The sequence below is a fragment of the Corvus kubaryi genome, unplaced genomic scaffold, assembly GCF_017639235.1.
Source record: "Corvus kubaryi isolate FWS band 111438036 unplaced genomic scaffold, C.kubaryi_AGA036_p1.0 66, whole genome shotgun sequence".
In the NCBI taxonomy this organism is placed as follows: Eukaryota; Metazoa; Chordata; class Aves; order Passeriformes; family Corvidae; genus Corvus; species Corvus kubaryi.
In genome coordinates this window covers 22826360-22851742 of record NW_024582054.1, presented here as the reverse complement: position 1 = coordinate 22851742, position 25383 = coordinate 22826360, and the positions used below count along the sequence as shown (strand labels likewise).

Here is a 25383-nt window from a genome sequence, read left to right as displayed (position 1 = left end):
ATTTTATGGCCACGTGGCTAGGTTTTGGTAAGCTGAGGTCAGCTTCAGGGCTAGAATCTGTAGGGAGAGATCAGCTGCTCTCCTGTGCCTGACACAGCCCTTTCCAGATGGCTCCAATACAAACACACTGTAGGCCAAAGCCTCAACACAAACCCACTGCAGGCCAAAGCTGAGCCAAATTTGTTTGTGGCACCTCTGTGGAAGCATTTAAGAAAGGGGAAAAACCACTAGACAGGCAGAAAGGAAGCAGCAGTGCAGGGAGAAGAGTGGGAAACAGCAGACAGAACACCAAAGTCAAAGGTGGAAGCGGTACTCCATTGCACCAGAGAACATGCTCCCTGTAGCTCAGAAGACCCAGAACGGAGGAAATATCCCCTGCAACTCATATGAGAGCCCAACCTGGAGAAAATGGATATTTCCTGAAAAAACTGGGCCACTTCCCCCCCCCCACAAAGGACTGCAGCCCAAAAGAGAGAGCCCACACTGGAGCAGAGGGAAAATGTAATGATGAAGGAGCAGCAGACACCACAGCACACTTCCCCTCCAGGACCCCTGCACCGAACAAGGAGAGTGGTAGAGGAGTTTAGGGTGAAGTAGTTAGCTTGAGTTTGGGAGAAGGGGAAGCAAAGTTGTTTGTCACTATCCAAATTTATTTTAAATTTGCAATATATTACATTTATTTTCCCCAAGTTGAGTCTGATTTGCCCAAAACAAATAGTAGATAGTAATAAATTTCCTCATCTTTGTTTTAATTCATGGGTTTTCTCAACCTATTTTCTCCTTCTGTCCCACTGAGGAGGGGAGCAAGTGGCTGAGTGGGAGTCTGGACTTTAGCCAAAGTATCCTGCCCAGTACATGGGACTGCCAGAACAATGTTTTGACTTACTAGAAGTAGCAGCTTTCTTTTTTTTTGGACTTCCTGTATCTTCCATTTCCGCCTCAGTGCCCTCACTGGCTGCAGCTGCTGCCTTTCTTCTTTTCTGAAGAAAAAAAAAAAAAAATTTTAAAAAATAATAGCAATTGAACTCAAGAGCAGGAAAGACTACACAAAGTAGAAAATATAAAATAAGGAAATACCTTGTGAGGATATTATATTATAAAATGTCTCCAGTCATAGAGAAAATTTATTCCTGTATTAAAAGAAGAATACTAGTACTAAGCTATACACAACTTAAAACAACAGTTCCCCAATCTGCAGATCACTTTAGGAGTTGAAATTTTAATGTATGAAAACATGAGGTTTTGTGATCGTAACATGGGATGTTTTTTAACTTACACTGAATAACTGTCACAAAAGGAGCAATCTGAAAAACTTAACACATAAAAACATTTTATCCTAAGTTCCTATTAATTGGGTTTCTCTAAAGCAATTACACCACATTAAATTCAAGTTTATCTGGATTCTTGCTTCTTAAGGCTTTCTTTGCACAGCTTAAAAGTAGCTAATACCCACTTACAGTACATTTTTTTTTTAATAGCAACGATGGGTTCTGTTCCAAAGAGAGGTATTTGGGAAATCTGAACTGCATTCAAGGTACATTATCTTAAAACCTCTAAATGGATAGAACTCTTACTATCTGTGTATTACAATTAATCTTACTATTGCAAAGTATTCCTGAAGTGGTCATGGAAAATTATTGTTTTAAGCCACGATTTTTGCAAAGGATGAACTGACCTGCATCAAACATACATGAAAAGCATTGAACACTGGAGTTTTACCTTTCCTTTTTCTTTATTTTTTTTATTTTTTAATTGTGTGAGACTAGAGCTTTACTAACACAGCTTTAAAAGTGGCTACAACTTCACACAGCTCACGAGAGAAGGGGAGAGTGCATTACATCTTTCCTTTCCAAAGTGTTGCTTCATGATTACCATCTAAACCCTGCTGGGCTGAACAGATTGGTTCGATAATTACATACAATAACTGCAGTGGGCAGGTAACCCTCAGCTGGCACAGGGCAGCTCCCCTGTGAGAACTTCCATATGCAAACTGCACTGATGGAGTGCATTAGGTACATCTTTCCTGCCGGTGCACAGGCCTGATTACCGCCAGCCAAGACTCCAAGGTTAGTATGTCAGCAGATTTGTGATGCATTAGGCAGGAATAAACACAGACACTTTTGTTCATTCTGACCAAAATTAAGGAGGACTATTTCAGCACTGTACTGCTTCTACATGAGAGATAATGCATTCCTCCCAATTGTACTAGGAAACATTTTAAACGCTCATCAGAAAAACAGATATTCAGTACATGTTACACAAAAGCAAAATACATTTATCTTGTTTCTAAGCTTATTTAATAAAAAGTGGTTTCTTAATCTTGATGCAGGTGAATTACCTAGCAGTAGAAATCAGGGAGCATTCATCTGACAGAAGCAACACCTGCACATCTGAACCTGAACATTAGAAGGAACCACAAATCACTAAGACCTGTATTTTTCCAGGCTACTTTACTCCAAATATTACCCAGCAACTCTTCAGCACTGAACAACAATAAGATGTGGTCCTCGCTCTAAATAATTTAGTCGAGAGCTTGAAATACTTCCTTCAACACATGGTACTGCTAGCTTCTTGTTTGGCTAGAACCACTATAGAATACCACACTCACAAACCAACATGCATTTACTATTTAAAAAAAAAAAAAAAAAAAAAAAAAAAAAAAAAGAAACCTCAAGCACAGCTGTGAACTGTGTTTCACATACTTATACATCTGGGGAAACTTGAGCCATGATACAGAAAATAAAATGCTAACTTTTAATATAGCAGACATCTCTGACTTTTACCCAGATACCAATACTGGAGAATGACTCAGATTCCAGAACAACCATGCTTATATGTAACATATAATGCCCACCATGGCTCAATTAGCTGACAGCACAGGAGAATCCTACATTCTAAGAATGTATTTACATAGAAGCTAGAAATATTATCTCCTAGCTGTGAAACAGCATAGCTTCAGAACATCAAATAACACTGTTTTAAGAAAATATTATGGTAGATTGCACCACAAGAAATGGAGAATAGGTGTGTTAAGACCTGTTGTGATTAAATGATCAGTAGAGCCAAAATGTCATAGATATTTTCTGTTAGAGGTCATAATCTTCTCAAGGAGGGATGCCAGATTGCATTTTTCTTTTTCAAATTAGGTATTAAGCATGCCAAACAAAATTCAGCACTTGTGATCCTGGCTTTCAGAGGCGAAATGCTACTAATCAGTGGCAAATTATCTTTATGGAGAGTAGTTTTTAATGAAGTTTGGAATTTGGAGCTTATCTTTAAAACACTAAATCATCTTCTACCCTAGCCTATACTGCAGCTGCTACAAGGCCTACAAAATCCAGTATAGAAGGAAGAGTCATCTGTCCTGGTGTTTGGACAAAAGCAAGAGGGTTATGTTAACCTGATGTCCATCAATCTTATTCTGTCCAGACACTCCAGCAGTAGCTGGCATGAAGTAGCATTAAGCCCACCGAAATATGAAGCAGACAGCTGAAAATGCTCACTCAAGGAGGGTGGTAGCACTCCCTTTTTTATCTAAGTGCTTGAACATATTTGTGACAACTGAGCAAGCTAACCACACATATGGTTCTCAAAGTATATAAAAAAAAAGAAACCCAATCAAAAGGCTTACTTCTATTTGATATCAGGAGGTAAGAACCTATGGAAAAGTATTATCCCACCCTTTGGGAATGGTCTTGACTAATACAGGCTAAAAAGGTGTCGCTAACCTATGACAAAAGGTAAGATTTTTTAAGTTTTTATTCCATTGAAAATGTGCACCAGACATCTCTGCTGGACAAGGACATTAAAGGTCACAGCTGTTGGCTCTGCAGCAGGCCAACTTATTCAGCAAAGAAACCAGCCAACCATTAAAACCAGATTATTTATGTCCCCAAAATACAGGCCTCAAGCCTTATCAAACCACAAGGGGAACAGAACTTATGTTATCAAACTCTCCTTTTGGAGAGACCTTTACACTCTGTTCAGCAGAAAATATTAGTACAGAGACCACAGCTGTATGATTTTAGCCAAAATACTATTTACTGGGCAAAAAGAACTAAGAAAAGCTGGACATATATCTTCAGAAGTCTTTAGAATACCACAGGTTTTTTTTCTTTCCTGCTTTTCCCCCATCTTTAACACACTGCTGATCATGTCAGTAAGCAGGCAACATACTTGGACTATTATCCTGTACTGTAATTCTCAGTTCCCCAGCTCATGCTAAAGGAACCAATGAACTGCCCACCTGCCATTAACAAATGCAAACAAAGAAGTAATAAATGCAGTTTGAAGTACAAGACAATTGTCATTATTGCCATTATGTGACCACTTTTTCAGGGTTATAAGCTGTTTTAACATACACCTTCCCTAAAGCTTAAAAAGTTCTTAATGCCATATTCAAATGGGAATTCAAATCCAGAGTTTAAGGCTTCTTAAATACAAAGAAAAAATACCCCTAGCCAACTGATACAGTTAAGACTCAAAAGTAACATATTGGATCACAGCGAAATCAATATGTAAATTCCAGAATCAAATACTTGGCATAAAGATGTTTACTTAAAACTAAGCTTTGAACTAGTCACGGAAAAGAAACTAATATGGAACAAAAACTAGACTTATCTTACCTTACATGTACTTTGATCCATCTAGAGTTTTACCAAATTAAAGAAATAAGTAAATTAACCAAATATTCATCTGTTCAAATGTCATTATATCTAGGTATACAAATTTTGTTACCCAAGGTACTATCTACAATGAAAGTACCTCTATAAACATCACTCTATATCAAGTTTTATTAAGAATTAGTGAAGTTGAATTAGAGAAATAACGTGTGCAACCAGGACTTAAACAAATCACTATTTAATTATTTGTTGCTGGATGAAAGTATGACAGCTACTTCCAACACCACTAACTCTTACTTAGCTCAACAAAATGCAATAAAAGCTGACATTATTAATTTTTAGAGTAAAACCTTTTGCACGGGATTTCTTTGAAAGTCTCCATTCTCTGCCAAGCCAAAGTCAAGCATGCCATCATCTTTTTGCCCAATGGCCTTGAGACCTTGCAGAAGTATTTCTCGGAAATGCTGATAAACAGGTTTCTCTTCATAGCTCAGTAGCTTCACCTTTTCCATATATTTGGCTATTTCATCTAAAGAAATGGCACCTCCAATTAATTTCTATTTGAAAACATTTTAATCATTCACTTTTACTAGAAAAGAGACAGAAATTATGCATGCACTACTCATGCTATTTTTGAAATGGTTACTTATAAACTTATAATAATTATGTTTTTACTACAACACATTTTAGAAAAAAATTATACCAAGGTTCATTACCCAGTGATGACAGCATCACTGTTTTTTACATGTTTATGGCAATGAAGAAAACAGTCAGTCGTAAAAAAAGGTAATAGGCTAATCTTCACCAATGAATGCTTATTTACATGGTATTTCTTATGTCTATATTTAAAAATGTGGAAAAGGAAATTCAATGTTATCTCAGAACTTCATCAGTTCAAGACTGAAACATATACTAAATAACACATGAAACATCAGACCACTGAAAAAACAGACAAGTCACGGTTGACAGAGAAAATTCTTCTAATCACCAGAAATAGCTGGAAATAACTAAATATTAAGATCCCAAGAAAGTGTATTTGTAATAGAGTCAGTTAAAAAAAATAATGTACTCAGCAAATCACCTCTGCAAAATAGGAACAATCTATACTTCAAGTTTGCATTACTTACTAAATTTCCGTATCTAAAATTCACTTGTGAAAAATCAATTTACACATCTCATGTTTGAAATTAGTACTGTCCTTAACCAGAAGCAACACAGTGTCTGCAGTGCATAAAACTGCAGCCAAAAGGAAGAGTCTAAACTTCTCTTAAGCAACAATCTAATTCATGCCACTTTGTTGTTCCTGATTGAAAGGAAGAATTAAAGTAGGTACAAAGTTCAGTGAACAAGTATTTTAAAATAGCTCCTCTTACCTGGTTTATCTTTCCCAGGAAAGCATTTGTCCATCAAAATGGAAATATTATCTCTACATCTGAAAAACAAAATTAGTCAAAAAGACTGTTTCTTTTGAATTTTCAATCTTGTCCTGCTCTGATAAACTATTTAAGTACCCAGTTTGGGCCACTGTCAGATACAAGAAACATACTACATAAACCTCTGGTATGACTTAGTATGGCCATTTGTAGGTGTGCAGCACACTTGAGAACCTGATGAATGCCAGGTGGGCTACCTGAAACAGTTGCTGATTGTTGTAAAAGCAAGTAGAAGACTAAAGATAAAGAACTGGTCCATTTTAAACTCTCACATACCAATGCTAAGGAAGCCAAATAACAAATACTTGTTAATGAGATAGTAACTGCTATGCTGGGACAGCTCTCTTCATATTAAATATCTGACAAGACATGGTTGATCTGGGCTGAGGGGAAGGCATGTTAACATTGAGGCTGAGGGACAAAATGAAAAATAATTTTAAAATCCCATGATGGTAGTCCTCTAGCTGGAATGATGCTCAAAGACATCTAAGATTCTCCTTTAGCCTTCATTTCTGCCACATGCATCAGAGCATGGTGTTAAAGGGACTCGTACTCCACACTTTTCTTCCCGTAAAGCACAGCTGATGGTCACCTGCATCCTGCTAAGAGTGCTTTTGGCTTCACTATGGCAATTCTAAAGTGACAATACCGCAGTGGAAAAATAAACATTTCACATACACAAAAGAAGACAGCAGAACAGTACAAGTGAAGTTTAATTACAAGTCAAGGATACATGAGACACAAAGGGAAAATGAGGGATACAGAAAACAATAGCTACTCACCGAGAGGGAACATACTGAAAGTACAAAGCATTTCTATGGAAAGATATTTTCATTTTCAAAAGAGAGAAAACACGTAGTTTCTCACCTGATTTTTGAGTCTCTGACAAAATTTGGATCTTTCAAATTATCTTCCCATGGTAGATGGCCACTAAGCCAATGAATCATACAGTAACCCAAGATCTCCAGATCGCCACGTCTCGATGGTGCTAAATATAAATACACATATGAATAAACCAACCGTAACACCAGCTAATAAAGCACACACAGTTTAACAACAGTAAAAATTTATAAATATGTTAAGACAGTGCTAACAACGTAACACTACCATATCTGTTACTTATATCTTTATTTTAGCATGAAAGCTAGGAAGGAAAAAATATTGTTCCTACATCTGGAAGGACAACTTCATTTTCAAGTCCTTTATCAATCTCCTATTCAAAGACATGACATGCTGCAGTTATCCCAAATTGGGAAGCTTTTTAAGTACTCAGGTTGTGGAAAAAATAGAACAGGTTAGTGAAATGATTGACTTTCTGTTCAAAATAGTTTTTACTTCCCTTCTTCTATAAAAAGGTAGAAGTGCTGAGACCTCACCTCCCCCAAAAATAATTCCACAATGCTGAACTATTTTATGTGGCCTGGAAACTGAACGGAGGACAGTATGAGATCAGATCCCTAAGCCTTCACAAAAAAACCCCACCCAGAAACAAGCAACCACAAAAAAAGCCTCACCAAAACAACACCACACGTACACTGACCACGGACTACACTAGAAGTATAAATTGGCAAATCAAGTCATCTTTGGTTATGTTCAGCTTTGAGTATCCTCAAGCAAATAATAATTTTCAACAACTATTATTTTTTGCAGAACACACTCTTATGCTAATAAAGCAAAATTTAAGAATTAAGAAAATGAAGTTGATATTCACTATGAATCTTCAGTGATTAATCAGATATAGACCTCTCCTTTCCATATTCAACCTTTTCTCACTCCTTGCGTTTTGATGGTCAGTGACTATAGGCATAATTAATTAATTAAATGAAGTTTATTGAGTTAAAATAAAGAATATTTTCACATTGATAACAACAACTATTTTTCTCCTAAAACCAGGACCTATTTTTCCATCAAGATCTCACAAGCACGATTCCATTTCTGCTTGGTTAATATGAAGCAATATGCTGAACCTCTTAACAGTCTTTATAAATTAAGGAGCTCTAGTTAAGAACGTTACATTAAAAATACAATTAGTAAAAGTTAGTAAATGAAAAAAAAGAAAAATGCCATCATAGCACATAAGGAACTAAAAAAAAAAAAAAAGGAAAAACATTTTTTTTTACAACCAGAAACCTGGTTTGTTTATTTGCTGCACTGAGTTTTGTAAAGTCTCATTTATACAAAGGGATACACAAATGCCTGTTGCTGAGTTTTACATACTTACCCACACCCTTGTGTGCATCAATACTGGTATATTCAATAGTTCCATCATGGCACCTTTTAGGATCTTCTTTATATACTTTGTGAGCTCCTTCAGGACAGTATCGGTAGGCGAGTCCGTAATCCACCAAGTACACCTAGTAATTTCCACAAATTATTCTAAGGTTAAACAACTATAAATACAAAAACTACACAAATGATAAATGCAACTCCCAACTATTCTCATAACTTCCTTGAAAGTATTAAGAATGGTGAGTTGTTCAACTTTGAATGATTCTCCGTACTTTATTAATCTTAATGCATATGATTTGAAAACAATGTCAGATAGGTTTTATTGTTTTCCATAAAGCAGTCTGATCTGGAAGTCATTTCTTGCTGCTACAGAAGGCAAGTACAGTACAACAATTATCACCAATAAAATCAAATTTAAAAAAATACCAAAAAAACCAAACCAAAACAACTAACAAGCAAAAAAAGAAGTAATGTCTGTAGAGTTATAAATACAATCACTCTGCTACCCTCTTTAAAGCCAGTTGACCCATTTGAACAATACTACATACTACTACTACTCACTAACAAGGGTTACCTTGAGAGAACTGAAATTATTTTACATCTTTCAAAAGCTAAAACATTTGGGCAAGAACACATACATAATTCCATAACTCTAATATGCATTGTTTGAATGGTAAAGAGAGTTAAAAATGCAGAAAAATGAAAGACTTCCGTAAATCAAGTGGAACAATCAACACTTTAAAGACCAATTTTTCCAAGTAACAGAACACTTATCTGATGGATTTCTTGAACAAAGCAATGAGGTAACAACACAGACAGGCAAACATAATTTACCAGTGTGCTATATAATTTTAGGCTTCCACCTGCAAATACCTATTTGTGAGTCAATTTTTTTTTAATCTCAAGAATTTCTCTAGAATACTATTTAGGCCAAATAGTCAACTGATAACTGTCCAGCAAAATGCATTAAAAAAATCACAGAATATTAATTAGATATAAATGTCAAGCAGAAATAATGTTACCATATACATTCTTAAAAATGAGCTTCTGCTAGATTTCACAGGTTCAAAGCACTTTCATTGTTGTCAAATAGAAGGTTTAAAACATGAGGAGTAAAATGCATTATAAATACCTGATTAGGGTTCTTGTAACTCAGAAGGAGGTTTGCAGCCTTGATGTCTCCATGCACATATTCATGCTCATGGACATATTCCAGAATATCAAGCTAACAAAACAAAAGTCATGTAAATGCAGTACCGAGGTCCGCCCACCAGAGGACCCGGACTCGGCACAAAAGTGGGACTGAACTGAGAGACTTACAGAGGGAAGACAGACTGAGAAAACAAAATGTATTTTTTAAACTTACTATTCTCAGGCCTAATTGTAGTACAGTTTTATGGGGAAACTGCTTTGCATTCTCTTCATATATCTTCTGAAGATCTCTGCCGAATCGGTCCATTATCATAAATCGATAGCTAAATGCGAGGACAAAAAAAAATAAACAAACAAAACAAAACAACAAAAAAACCCACCAAAAAAAACAGCAAAGTTACTGAATTGTACTTAGCAAACTATTTTATCTGTGTTAACTGTACTAACTAGTGATTGAATATGTCTCTCAAAAGAAACTGTAGGAAATACGTGACTTTTTTTAACGCTGTACATCAATTCTTACCTTTTTGTATCAGCTACTCAAATGCTCATCCATCAAAAGAACTGCTCTTTATTCTAGTTATGCAACACAATAACAAGTACTCACAGAGGAAAACATCCCTATTGTAACTCACTATAGGTAAAACTAAGCATCATCTACTTACAAAAATGCATTTCTTAGTTTTTATAAATGACTTAACATGTCCACTTACAATGTTCCTTCACTGAAATCTACTGCAAACTTTTTTTGACCTACTGTTAACAACAAAAACCTCTCACTTGCCGAAGGTGTTCTGCTATTCACTGCTATGGACAAACTGGTTCTAGAGCTATAATGTTCATAGTGGCTATATTAAAGACATTTATGCACTAAACACTGAATGCAAAGTCACTTTTATTTGCAGGATAAAATAAATGATAGATTTACTTTTGCCTCTCAAAATGAATGTTGTTTTTACATTAGGTTAGTTTCACAGTTGAGGACCTACTGAAACACTGATACTTCTGACATACTAAGGCATACACGCCAACCACACAAAGAAGCCTGACCTACTGTAAGCTCTTCAGTAAGCAGAGAATTACTAAAACTCCTTTGCAGCACAGCTGTTTAGAGAACGGCCACTAGGAAACAAGGACTATTACATAAACAGGCATTAACATTAAAGACCAAGTAACAAAAACCTTTCCTGGCATGGAACAATACTAAAAACTATCCCTAGACTTAAAACAAATTTAACATGGGAGTAGCAATTATTCTAGCTCACAGATTAAGCAAAAAAAAAAAGCCCTATCCCTAGGGAAAACAGAACAGGTTTGAGTGAGTACTAAGTCCTTAATATTTGTGAGTGAAAATACTCTTTAAATGCATGCAACAAGAAAAAGTTTGAAGGTAGTCATATTATTCCAGGACGTGTACATTAGAAATTGACTTTAATTAAAATATAGAAAGCTTCTAAACCACATATACATAAATAGCATCATTGTATTACAGCAATGTTCACAAAAATTATAAAGACTGTAACAAACACAAATAGAAGTAACAAATAGAATACAGATAAAATGTATCTATTTATACAGTCCCTAAACACACCCCACCATGAACATGAAAATTTGTAGCAGAAGTGAACAACATTAAGATAAACAGAAAATACACCTTATTAAGTAACTTAGGCTAAAAGAAAGAATGGTTGTGGATGAAATAAATTCCAACATATGTCAATAGAAGATATATTCACCTGTTTCCATTTCTTTCATGCAAGCCAGAACCCCAGTATCTTGGTACACCTAAATATTTCAGTTTATGGGACTTAGTCCACTTCTGAACTGAAAACACAAATAAAGTTAAGTTCATGAATTTGCATGAGTAGAGACATACATAAAAAGGGAGCAGTCACATTGCTTACTGTTTCTGCGTACTCTGAGCTGTTTCTTTCATGGAAATATGTATGCAAAGTATACAGTAAAGTTAGTCACATATCCATTGTAGGGACAGAGATGCAACTCAAGTTTAAATTTAGACAATACCACCAACAGAACTACAAAAAACTTCTTACCAAAACCCTCTAATTTACTATATATATGAATTAGATTTCAATAATTTAAAAATAATTTTGAAAATAACCTAAAGAGATTCTCAAAGTTCAGCCTTATTTCTACAGGCTCTATTTTCCTAAATACTTGTAGTTCATTAAAAACATTTTATTAGACTGCTTACTTTCATCTGGCTTAGCAGCTCGCATGTAGAACTTTAACTCAGTAAAAAGAGGTCCATTCTGGCTGGGTTCCTTTAAGACAATTTAAAATTCATTAAAAACTGCTCTGTTAATGACTAATAATTATTAAAAGCTCATAAAATGTAACATCCACCCTATAAAAACACATTCTCCCTGAAATGCTCTACCTGATGCTGATAAACTCAATAGAATATCTTGTTTTTATAAAAGAAATTTAGCTCTAAAAGCTATTTTTTATTATAAATGGCTTGACATTAAGGATATCAGAGAATACTGCCCCATAACAAAAGACTAAAGAATAAGAAATTAACTGAAAAGTATAGAAATATTAACAATTATTGGCAGAAGTTTAGCAGAGAACATTAAACAATGTTATCTCAGATTTTCCAGATTACAGCTGGATTGCATCAGTTGTAGTAGCCTTTAGTGATCTTAAAATAACACCTGAAATGATTCAATGAAAAAATCTTAACAAAAGTTAAATTCTTGTTGAACATAAAGCATTTTGTTCCCTTATACAGTAGTTGACCAAGATAAAAATAACAGAGGATTTCAAAATTTTTCTAAATTACAAGAACTACACATATTTTGATTTCAGAGTCTACCTTGTATTTAATACATTTCAGTTCCATTTTCAAGGGACAAATCTACAGGAAGCATGTCTTACAAGTAAAGCTCAAGAGAGAAATTCCTATGAAAACACCAAAGCTTTGAAATACTGCAAGAACAACAGATGGGCAAGTATCTTGACTCTACACTTCCAGAACTTGGTAAGGAAAAAAGAAAATAAAACATGTTCTCAATTCTTGTAATTTTTGAGTGATTGATTTTGAGATGAGCTTAAGCAATATATTTTTGTCAAGTTACTCAAATATATCCAAATTCATTCTCTCTCTTGAAAATACCTGTTTTAGAATATCCTACACTTAAAAAATAACAAAATGGATGCAATTACTGGCAAAAAAACTCAGGAATAATACAATCACATGACATTAGATACACATCAATCTTAAATGTGTTTAATCTTGGCTTTTAAATGCAGATGTAGTGATCCAGCAAATTGCTAAAGGCCAGGCTGTAGCACTGAGCTAAGAGAGGCTCGCTGCTGTTCTCATCTCACCGGAGCAAGGCAGAGCTCAAATGCGCCCCTGACCGCGGGCTTTGGTGCACTGATGTGAGGGCTCGGAGGCACAGCTGGACAGGGACACGCTGGGAGCAGATACCACCAGCTGGGCACCACTCCTGCGCCTGGACACTTCATTACAAAGCTACAGCCTATCTCCACCTCACTTTCTCAGCAGCACTGCCCTGATAAACAACGGAGCCAAGACAGCTTTCTGGCATCTCCTTGTGAGAAGGAACCAGGAAGAAGTAACAAAACCAAAGACAGTCAGATCAATTGATCAACACAGACAAACTTTGGTACCTGCACATTAACTTTCACAGTTCGTTTATTTATCCACAATGTACAACAAATTAGAAATACTGAGATTATATACGCAGAAAAGAAGGGTTAAATAGCTGAATTCTTCTATGGCAGCTATCTCGAACACACATTACTTGACCTATTCACTTGATCCTACGTAACAGAATCTATTAATACCCTAACTTATTAGAATATGAATTCTTATATACAATTTTCATTCCATTTACACAGGTTTGAACAACGTTGTTTTCCTACTAAAATACAGCAAAAAATTAGGTGTTAAAAATTCATACAGTATTTATCTATAAATAAATTATTCCACAAAAATTTATGTCTCAGTGCTGAAAAAGAGATGTATCTTTCTCTGGTCAGAAAGAAAAATCTGCTGTCTTTTCATACTTGGAGAATGGATAAATGATTTAGCCATATACCAGATCTTAAAGTTAACTATGAACGTGTTTTCCCATAGTACCATTAATTCTACCTACAGATAAATAAATGCATATGTGACGCTAAAAAAGCTTACACAATGTCCAATATTTGCCATAATAATCCAGAAGGAGTGCAAACAAATTTCTACAGCTTTATGCCCAGGGTCATTCTAAACACATGACTTATAAAACTGAAATTAAACTCTTATTCAAGAAGATAACATAATGAAAGATTGATTATAGAGTACATGTCAAAACCCAACAAATTTCAAGTAGTGTTTTAAGAATTCTGATCTTTTTCAGTCAGAAATGTCATGAAATGTAATTAAGCCCTGCATCCACTCCTGAACAATGACATCTGAAAGGTCCACATGTTAAAAAGCGCTTTTTTTTTTAATAAAAGCTGTGATCCATTTCATACTGCTCAGACATCAATACTATGAGGACATGTCAAAGACTAAGCCAATTTCCATCCTGCTTTAATACCTTTATTTGAAGAACATTACTTATAGAAGCACATATTTTGTTAAATACTAATAATTGTTCAAAGCTGTTAACCACTTTGCTCCAGCTGATAGAAAAACTAGCAACCACCCAGGCACCAGAAAATGGGCTCTTATCTGTAGTTGTGTTCTACTAGACTGTAGAGGCATAATATGTTATGGGTCATTTGTGAGGCTAGCACAAAGACTGGGGCTATTCTTTACTGCCATAAAGACAAAATTACGAAAGGCAAATTAAAAGTGAGTAGTCATCTGGGATATTAGCAATGGAGGTATTTACAAAATGCTGCAACAAAGTGAATCTAGCATAGGAGCAACCCAAAAGTTGGGGCAACCCTTATATTCAAAAGTGGAGAGAAGCAGATGGACAGGTTTCAAACTCAGGAAAAGAGGGGGACGGGAATTACACACAGCATAAAGTAATGAATATCTGATGATTTTCACAGCAAGTCAAACCAGATTCTTCCATGAAAGTTAAATGGTGCTCTGCTTCCTGATCAGTCCAAACTCAGCAGGAGCCAGTAATTAGAAGCCACTGCCTCTCACAGGCAAACCACTGCTGCTGGTCTCAATGTCTGCCTCTAAAACAGGCCACATCTCCAGTACGATGGACACCCCATCCTCAACAGTACAGGCTGAACATACTAACACAGGTTGCCACCACACAGCTGCAGGCTGGGGCTCCTGGTCTGTCTGCAATTGCTGCCCACGAACACCTAAGGCAGCAGCAGCAGGCTGATGTTGAAAGTGTGGCAGTCTGATATTTGCGCAGCAAGCGCTGCTTTTTTCAGTGAGAGACAACACTTCGGAGGGAGGGTCATCACAAACTGCACCTTGGGGTGGAACAGTATCAAAACCAGTATTCTAAAATTTCCCCTTAGTCAGCAGATGTAAATACCAAGATTAAAGGCACATACTAACCAAAATGTATTTTACTCTAATTTAACCTAACCTTATAGTTTCAGGAACAAATGTTAAAAGCACTAACATAGATACAAAGTGGCTAGATACTGCAGCAAGACACTTCAGTATCATTATGTAGTTTTACAAATAAAATGTTAAAACAGTGCAGTTCTGAACTGTGCTGAAATACTAATCTTTCACACTGTGAAGCTCTTGTACAGTTTTCTGGTATTTACTTTTATTGCAGGAGCAGAAGTGCCACCAAGATAATGAAGGGTCTGGATCTCCTATGGCTATTCCCATACTCCCTGTTTTTTCACTAAGACTTTGCAAGATCTTACCAGACCTATACAAAATACTCTGGCAAAATTTAAGAAAAAATACTTTATACCTTAGGAAGAAAACTAGCCAAATCCAAGTAAATAACTCTTTTTTTAGACTAAAACTGTAAGAATATTTCAAGTAATAGAAAGAATTTGCTGATTTGCTACAATGGGCTAAAAATGAGCTATCAACAGTGCTTTTTCTTCTCTCTAATCATTAGGTTAAAAAATCGTGTCAGTGATATTTTAATTCAATAGCAATTAGAACATGTATGTGGGTTATGAAAAAACATTTAAAGGACTTTGTGGAGACCTCAGGAATCAAAGTTTTGCTGTTTCTACTCATGAGCCATCTGTCAGTTTACCAACATCCAGTGGTGAGCAACAGTTCACAGAGACTCGCCGCTGAATCACAGAAATTCTCCAAAAGCTAGACAGATTTCATTCACTTGGTGATAACTGTGCTGTTTATAGGAAGCAAATGACAGAGAATCTGATCCATCTCATGGATCTTTTTCAATTCCACTGATATTCCATAATGATGTTCCTCATACACAGGAGTCCCAATTCTCAGCAGCATTTCTCTGTATCCCCACACTTTTATTTTAAATAGTACTTTGCAATGCATTATTTTCAGAAGTTGTTTTAAATTATACATTCTATTCTAGAACAAATATTTTCAAGTTGTGAAGTAAAAATTCAAATGCTCTCTTACCACTTTTGCAACATAAGGGGCATCACTGCCAACCGCCTTTGAAGAATTAACATCAGCTGTTAAAAAGGAAGCTTTCATTAGTAATAGGAAAGGAAACTGTCACAAAGCGTACACTTGCTATGCAGGATGGACAAACGTACAACAAAGTAACTAAGTACTGACAAGAACATAGACCAGTACCTTAGCCTTTGGTAAGAAAATCACTCTATATGTGAAGGCTACTGTATATGGATATTGCATTCTTGCATTCTCCCTTCTGTTTGAGGAGTACAGGCAGTTTACTAAATGAATGAGTTCATTTTTATTATCCAATAACTTTTTCCTACTCAATAGTATTCCTTTTGCTTTCTAGGACTATTATAAACATACAGATTGGTGGACATAAAGAAAAATAAATTTCATGTTGCCATGTCACGTATCCAAAGGTGACTTTCTGTTGCTACTAAGTTGTTGGTATTTGTGACAAAAGACACAGATATGAAGAACATCAAGTTAGGCAAGTATAAAGTACAGGAACAGTCAGGGTCACAGCGTTCTGTAAATGATGGGGAAGCAGAGAGCAAGCTTTGGCTTGAACAAAGCAGGAATTCGAGAGTTGGAACTCCAGTAAATTTAATAGCTCATTGAGCGAGGCTGAGTAAGTAGTTGAAAGCTTCTCTGGCAAAAAGCCACCCACTGGTCCTGTTTTTCTCCTTAACCCACTTATGCTGCAGTCTGTTCATTTTAAAAGCAGGACAGATTTTTTTCCTGTTTTCCAACTCAGTATGAATCCAGTGCAACCTTTTCCCCAAGATGAGGAAGACCATATTATAATGATCACATTAACTTTCATCCCTTCAAAACTGTTTGAAAAATGACTAGGGGCAATCAAGCAGAGAAGTCTCAAGACCTCTCTTATCTGTTCATGTGTCCAAGTAAAAGAGGTACTAAGTATGGAACACTATTGACTTTAAAAAGTTTTCCTTGTAATAGTATTGCAAAACAAGACCTGAACTGAGGCTTTAAACTGTAAGTTCTTTGATTTGTTTTTAGCATTGGTCACATTAAAAAAAGGATATGGCATGCCAAAAGTTCACAAGGCAATGGAAAAGTAAATGCAATACCAAAGTCTAAACCAGTCCAAATACTGGCTGACCAGTACCCTCCAGATAATATGCACTGACAGTTTCAGTTCAGAATTCATCATTATAAAGACACTCATGCAAAAATCCAGTCTTTCAGCCAGACCAAAATTCAAATTTAAATAAATACTAAACTATCCTTTCCATGGCTAAAAAGTAACAAAGATTTTGATTTTTAAAAAGAATGAACTACCACTGGAAACTCATAAAACTAGTATTTAAAATGACCATTTATCTATTTTCAAGATTTTTTTCCAACACCATGACCCAAGCTAAGGTTCTAGTAAAAAAGATCACGTGAAGACACTTCATATTTCTAACTTAGGGTTAACTTTTCATTGTTTTGAATAGGGATAAACATCTCACTCTCCACTGTAAAGCATTATCAAAGATAGCTACACTTACCAAGGTATAGGCGTCCAAAGCCTCCCTGCCCTATAGGGGCACCTAATTTCCATTCTTTTCTTGATGTATCTGCAAGAACCTCCCCCAGACCAAACACTTCAGCAAGTTTCCTCTTTGCAGGGGCTCTTTTTCCAGCAGTTTTCTTATTATTTGGCATTTTCCCTAGAGAAAGTGAAGGGAAGAAAAAATAAAAAAAAATAGGTTACATGTTGATCCCACTTATTTTACATAAAAATCTGTTAGAAGCACAAAAAAGAATGGGTTGTTTAAGTTATAATTTATTACTACAAAGATACTTGAAAATAAATGCAGGAAGCAGTTTCATTGGCATGAATTCTAAGTGAGAAACAACTAATTTTTCCAGGCATCACAAAAAATTTGACAGCAAAAATCTTCACAAGAGAAACCTATTACAAGACCTTGTATAATACATGCTAAAAAAAACCTCAGAATCTATCATATTCAATCAATGACAACCAATCATAGGTCTAAACTTAGAAAAAAGTAAACTTATGAAATAAAGCTCATCAGTTCTCCTGAAGTTAAACATGCATATTGAAAAACTGCAAGTCTTCAGTAGTAATATGAGGAATTCCCCTTACCTGTAAAAAATAAAAAGTCATTCAAACAATTAATTATTTTTTCTCCTATATAACTGCAAGAAAAAAATAATGAAAGTCTGGTTATTGTTTACAGGGCAGCATTGAATAGGTCATCACAAAAACTAGCACATAAATACCTATTTTGAGATCCCAAGTGTGAAAGTATTACTGCTGCCTTCTCACAACCCCCGGTTTCAGATAAGCAATATTTGCAGAAATAACAGCCCACTAGAATACACCTCTTCTGCCAAACTGAATCATAGAATCGTATCATATTGTGTATTGCAAAGAACCTTTTCAATGTCATCTAGTCCTTCTGCAATGAGCAGGGGCATCTTCAAACCAGATCAAGCTGCCCAGAGCCACGTCCAATCTAAACTTGAATGTTTCCAGGTATGAGGCACCTACCACCTCCCTGGGCAACCTGTTCTACTGTTTCACCAGCCTCATTGTAAAAATTTCTAACTTCTACCTATTCTAAATTTTCTTTTTTTGAGCTGAGAACAATTACTCCTTGTCCCATTGCAAAAAGCCCCGCTAAAAGGTTTGTCCCCATCTTTCTTACAGCCCCCTGCAAGTACTGAAAGGCTGCAAAAAGGTCTTCCTGGAGACTTCTCTTCTCCAGGCTGAATAATCCCAACTCTCTCAGCCTTTCATAACAGAAGTGTTCAATTCCTCTAATCATCTTTGTGTCCCTCCTCTGGACTTGCTCCAACAGGTCCATGTCCTTCCTGTGCTGAGGACCCCACAGCTGCATGCAGCACTGCAGATGGAGTCTCACCAGAGCAGGGCAGAGGGGCAGAACCCCCTCCCTTGCCCTGCTGCTTTGGATGGCAGCACAGGATACACCTGGTTTTCTGAGCTGCTTGATGGCTCACGTACAGCTTCTCATCCACCGTCACCTTCAAGTCCTTCTTGGCAGAAGGCCTCGTTTTGAGCAAGTGTTTTGAGGTTTTAGTAGAGCCAGACTTTGCTGCACTAAAAGAAATTACTGCAAATGCAGCCATGACACAGCAAAGAGTGCACTAGGTCTCTTTACATGAAAGGCCTTCATAAATTGTTTTACAAAACACTGAGCTTTCCCTCTACCTTATGCAGATAAATGTCATACAAACAAGTCACATTTATTTTCTGAAAGATACCATTCTGATTGGTGGGATTTTATTATTTTGCTGGAAGTAGGAAGCAATATTAATACACAATTTGGGAAGTTTTTGGATAGCAAAATAACTTTTTCATAGTAGTCTAGCTACTCAATACAATAACCCTAAGGCAAACTCAGTTATTCGGCATCAGTTTTCCTCCTTCATTTCTAATGTTCCTCTAGGATTTTAGTTTCCCAAATAGAAAACTGCGTAACTGTGACAACTATTCCAAAAGCACTCCCCCTCCTACAAAACTGGGTACATTCAGCAAATTTTCTTCCTCAAAAAATGACTGTCACCCAAATAGCAACTGAAGAGAGAAGCCCATAACCACTTCTCTACTTACTAAAGACAAGAATAACTGTCAAGTTGCCTGAAAATGTTCTTCTGTCCACTAATACTCAAGTCTGCAGCTGTAACTGACCAAACCCCTCGAGGTGGAATGTGACAGAATAAAGCCCAACAGTGGATAAAACACTCCGTGGAGATGGAGAATGGTGATGTGCCCACGGATCTCTGGCAATAATGCAAAGGAACTCACAGGAGCGCAACACAAAGGGGGCCAGTGGGTGGCCTTTGTTTTAGGAAAGCAGCTAAATGACAGTTGAGTGGAGCTCAGAATTGCTAAGTGGATCAAATGGAGGTGTAAATGTCTCCCGAGATTAGCCAGGCCATCTTGGGGGCAGTGAATAGGAGGCTGAGTCCAATACAAGCATGCAAAAACTAATAACTAGGAAAATAACTTCGAAAGAACAATGGGCTTGGACTGGTTGCAATCCAAATATTCCTTCCCGGTGGCTGGGGACACCAGCATCGTGACAGTGAACATATTACAGAGACCAGTAATGAGAATCACAAGAGTTCTGTGACTGAACTGTGCATTGCAATTGCTGTATTTTGCCAAGTGTCACAATTACCTTGTTTTCAGCATATTTTGTATCATTCTCCTAAATCAGAAATCTCCCATAGCATCAAATATCTTCAAATAATAAGTTTAATACTAAATATTACATCATTTATACACTGAACATCTAAAGTAACCTAGTCAGAGAGTAATGGACTCTGGCAGCAAGCAGTCTCCAGACACCACAGTCACTCAATACAGGAATAAATGCAGAAAAGAAGGTGCATCATTACAGGCCAAAGTTCTACTTTTTCAGTGTCTTTGTTGATCTGAGAAGTATCTTCATGTCATAGAACCACATCTGAATACCTTCTGAATATCGTACTCATATCTAAATGAGTAACTTCAACAAAGCACTTTTATGAAATACATCACAGGAAAATACTGGTATTTATCAACACCTACATTGCACAAGCTTCCTCATTATTACAAAATAGGATGTTTTAATTCTGCATTACTTTTCCATATTTCCCCTTCTATACAGTAACATTCTTCCCTACAATCAACACACATTTTACACATAAATTTTAAGACTAGCTTTACCCACATCATTATCCACAATCTCCAAGAAACTCCTCTCTACATCCCTTTGTCTTTCTTTTTTTTTTAATCTTCAAGTGATACATAGTTTACTGTCTTGAAGGAAGATCCTTCCTCCAGATTTTCTCGGGAGAAAAATGAGACTTTCAGGTACCAAAGACAATTCCAGCCAGCTCAGATAAGACCATACCAGTGAGAAAGCAATGGTGTCAAAGTGACAGAAAGAACAGAGTGGTATAAAAGGCTACGTGTTGACATCACTTACAAGAGCAGGCCAAAAAGATCACTGCAGACCTTTAAGCAGCTTCACAGGACATCCAAATCAGGAAATGGATTAAAACAAAGGGGAGACTGAAATTATTAGAAGTGGTAATGAAATAAACCAGAAGTCTGGAGCCCCAAGGCTGACTCAGATAAAGTGAAAAAGAAAGTGCAAAAATCAGCATCACTGCCCAGTGACTCAGATGTGGGACAAGATCACACACACTGTCATCTAAAGGATACCAAAACATATCCAAAATGAGCATGCTGTCCTCAAGCTAAGAAACAACTTATTGTCAATGTAAGAATCATGCAGAGGGCTTGAAGGACTGCACCCCCTTGATCTCTGAGTCATTACAAATAATTCGGGCAAGACTTGGACAGACACGCTTAGGTGCTTGACTGCTGGACAGATTGTTGCCCGTAAAAGAAAAATGTGTAGCCTCTCTTACAATAAAGCTAGCAGGCCTGTGAAACAAACCTATTGATACACTCCACATCTTTGACATTCACAGTGAGACTCGATAGCAGCCTCGCTTAAAAGGGAATTAAATTTACTTAAAATAGCTTCTCAAGAGTATCAAAGGAAGAGCTGGTGCTTCCCTCTTCTTCCACACCCCCGCTTATTTTGTTTAACATGGTCAATAATTGTACGCCTGAAGGTATTTATTTTTTTAAAAAATTGTTAATGACAACTTCCTTTATCCATAAAAGCAAAAATTCAAAATGGACATAAGTTTGAACGTCCCCAGCTGGGAACCCTGCCCTTAACAAATACACTAGATACACATACATGGTTTCTTGGCTGTCTGTATTCATACCCATCTGTTAACATGGCACTGTGCCTACTTACAAGTTGGTCAAACTATCAGCAGGCCATAGGTGCCAAACACTGATCGCTTGCAATGGGCAGCATGCACAATACTAAGCACTCACTCTCTTGCAAAAAAGCTGTTATCCAAGGAAATATTTAAGCAATGGCTGCACATGCTTTCACATTTATTTGGATAAATCCATTCAAATATCTTCCGTTAATTGAAACCAAAGACACCTGGACACAGCAGAAATTTTCTACATGAAAATACAGAACTAGGAAAAAAAAAAAAAACATGATAAAAAATGAAAAAAGACAATTAAAATTTAGTGCAAATTCTATCTTTCTATGTGCTTTTCAACCCACAGTAAACATGAGGGGTTTGTCAGGAAACTTAGGCACCAACAAACATAACATAGAGATGTCTTCTGTACATTGCACAACTGGAATAAAGCCATCTACTTCTCCCTAAAATCACTTTAAAAATTCACCACCACTACCCCTTCAAAAAGAAAAAAAAATCTTAAACTTTCCTCTCAATACTTCTTCTCATCAACAAAAGGAAATATTTTCTACCCACAGGTATTGTGAAGTTTAATTCATTAGTTCCTGCAATCATGCTAAAGTCCTTGGAAACAGTGCCATGGATGTCAAGTACTGTACTATCATTCAAGTGTCAGACCTGACCCTACTTAGCTAAGGTGCCTGACAAGAACAATTTTCAAGGTGCATGATTGTAAACAGCAGCATTTTATGTTGCTACAATGTGCTCAAAACAAAGGTTTTCCTACTAAGAAGTATGAATAACAGAAGTCTATTTGTCTAAACTCTCTCCAAAAGCCTCTTAGTACTACAAAAGCCTCTACCTAATAAAACATCTTGGAAGAAACAGAATACACTGTACTTGAGATAGCACTATTGATGCAAAATTGTCTGCGTATCAGTGGTGTTATCTTTACAAATGTTGTCTGCAATGGTTGCTACTTGAGCAATACTTGAACTCTTAGAATAAATATGAATAGCCACTTCTCAATTCTTGTTGCCATTCATTATCAACAAAACTCTGAAATGAATACAAAACAAATTTTTTTGAAGGAAGTATTTCTGCTGTGTGTCACATGAAACTGATTTCTTCCTGTTCTTCCTCTTTTATTTTCTGGAAAATGTAATTTTTACAGCTGTCTGTCTTAGTAGGACCTGTTTTCATTGTCAACCCAGAGAAGGCATGCTGATGACCTGTGCTCCCAGATGAGCAGGTAGTTCCAGCATGACCTGAAATCTATGTATCATTAAAACTGTTCATTAATCAAAGCAAGATCTATGTCTGCCTGAAAAAAAAAAAACAAAATTAAGACAAGGAGAAAACAAAACTAAATTTTTGCTCAAGGAGTGGGGAAAAAAGAACATGACACTTTAAGACTTCTGAATACTGTAGAACTGTTTCATAGGAGGGATCTCACAAAAAATAACTGATGTGTCAGTGACTTGTCACACTAAGCAAGGTAGACCGTGAACAAAGACTTTCTTGCATAAATCAGACATCCTGTGACTGGTCTGTCATTGTGTTACGTCTGTGAAGACTTCTCCAATCGAAGTTCCTGACCATTAAGACACCTGATAATTAATGGCACTTACGGAAGAAGAGGCACTAAGGTTCTTTCCCCAAGAAATACAACAAAAAAATCTTTTTAGACAAATTAATAAATGCCATTGATGTACCACAATTACTGAGAAACACATAATCACAACAGCACCATACTGGAGCAAGGCAATGCCTTTTTTTCCTTTTTTTGCTAAACAGACCAATATGACAGTATTTCAGAATGCAGGTTGTTCAGAGGTAGGAAACAGCCATTTACAAGAGCAATTACTGTGTTACTAATTTAAAATTGCCTTCTCAAAATCCATTACCTTCTTTTAAAGTTATTTTAAGGTCATTTAAGGTTCTCCTGAAAATCCTAAACATCACTCAGTTATCGCAATAAAAAACAGTGAGCATTGTAAGGTACCAAATCATGTCACTCCCAATCACCTCACCTCTATACCGACTGCAAATACCTAAAATACATGTGAGACACTTAAAAGTTTTTTGATAATTTGGCACACTGTATAAAAAGCAGCAGCTCTGAAGTTCATCAGGAATCCTGCCTCATTTGGGGGTTATCCCCAAGAATTTAGTGGACTTTATTCCTACAGAGGAAGGCTCAAACCCTTTGACACAGTAATAGTTACAGGAAGCTTCACAACACCTTCTGTATTTTTGTTAGCCATAAAAAGGGCCCATGGATTCCCTTTAAATTAATAAAAGCCTTTAAAGTGCTTAAGCACAAATTGAGAACAACACAATTCACCCTGCCTGCAACTCCTTAAGTCTTAAACAAGGAAGTTAAATAGCAAGAAACAGGACGTGAAGAAAAACCACAATGACAGAAACCAGCTTAGCCCAATTCTTACACAACAAGCCTTTCCTGATCCTAAAATCGCATACTTTTGTAATCTGTAGGCCTGTATTTTAAAAAAAAGTTTACTTCAAGACAAAACTCAGGAACGCCTCCCAACCAAGGTGATGGCACACCGGGATGATCCTGAAGGTGACAAACCTCTAAGTGGCACAGAGTATAGCTTTTACTCAGCCTCCTCCACCTCGCCTTAGCGCTACAAAAAAAAGAAACACGAAGGAAAACAACTTAGGCCGCTGCCACCGAAGGCAGCTTTAGAGCCCACAGCCCGGGAAGGCGGGGAAAGGGAGGAGTCCCCATACCTCAAGGGTGAAACTGAGGGAGCTCTGCCCCACCTGCCCCCGTTCTCTCCCTCCCTGCCGGCCCAGAAAGAGGCCTCCAGCGCCACGGGCTGGGCCAGGAGAGAGAAGAGAAGAGAAGGAGCCTTCCCTACGCCTGGGGAGAAACAAGGCCCGAGCGGGCCCAGGCGGTACCATCGGCCTCCTCCGCGAGGGAAGCGGGAAAACCGGCCCGCAATACGCCAGAAGAGCCGGTGACGATCGGCACGGCGAAGGGGATACGAAACAACGCCTCAAAACTCGCCTCCAAAAAAAAAAAAAATCCCAAACAACTGCACCCCAGAGGCAGCCGCTGGCTCCAAGTACCTCCTGCGCGAGCGGGCCCGGCGCCGCTCCTTCCTCCCGGTCCGAAATTCCCGCACTGCCCGCGGCCCCAAGCGGCCCGCCCGCCCCGGCACCACCTCCCAGCATCACCCGCGCCCATTGGTCCGCCGAGCGCGGCCCTCCGCCCCCGTCCCTCCCTGGTCGCGATACCTGATGGGAAGTGTAGTCCGTAGGCGCAGCAAAGGGCCACAGGAGGGGCGGACAAGGACTACACTTCCCAGCAGGCACCGCGGCCCGCGGTGGGCCAAGAGCTGAAGTTTTTAGCGTTACGGAACCGTTCGGGTTGTAAAAGATTTTAGACCCGTTTTCACCTGAAAACCGTGCCCAAGTGCCACATCCACGTGTTTGTAGAACATTTCCGGGAGTGGTCACTCTACCACTGCCCTGGGCGGCTTGTTCCAATGCTTCACAGCTTTCAGTGAAAAAAATTTTGAGCGTTATAAGAAACCTTGGTGTCTTACGCTGTAGTACGTTTGGGAAGGCCTTTGTCAAGCTGATA

General features: G+C 37.4%; 1 protein-coding gene across 3 annotated transcripts in view; it reads right to left on the bottom strand.

The window, feature by feature from the left end:
* Positions 1–24974, bottom strand: part of VRK1 (VRK serine/threonine kinase 1) — a 35793-nt gene extending 10819 nt beyond the window's left edge. Inside the window, exons 1-13 of one of the 3 annotated variants that reach the window (XM_042047618.1) lie at positions 24867–24974; positions 17498–17659; positions 15972–16027; positions 11652–11721; positions 11173–11260; positions 9651–9759; positions 9417–9509; positions 8277–8409; positions 6923–7043; positions 5996–6054; positions 4973–5151; positions 4626–4646; positions 887–980 (exon numbers count right to left, since the gene is read on the bottom strand). In XM_042047618.1, coding sequence (XP_041903552.1) covers positions 887–980; positions 4626–4646; positions 4973–5151; positions 5996–6054; positions 6923–7043; positions 8277–8409; positions 9417–9509; positions 9651–9759; positions 11173–11260; positions 11652–11721; positions 15972–16027; positions 17498–17654 — 1180 coding nt within the window. In that variant the 5' untranslated portion in view covers positions 17655–17659; positions 24867–24974. Of the gene's footprint in view, positions 1–886; positions 981–4625; positions 4647–4972; positions 5152–5995; positions 6055–6922; positions 7044–8276; positions 8410–9416; positions 9510–9650; positions 9760–11172; positions 11261–11651; positions 11722–15971; positions 16028–17497; positions 17660–24363; positions 24388–24866 lie in introns of those variants that run through there. The other 2 variants (XM_042047619.1, XM_042047620.1) reach the window with 2 other exon arrangements.
* Positions 24975–25383: the final 409 nt, after the last annotated feature.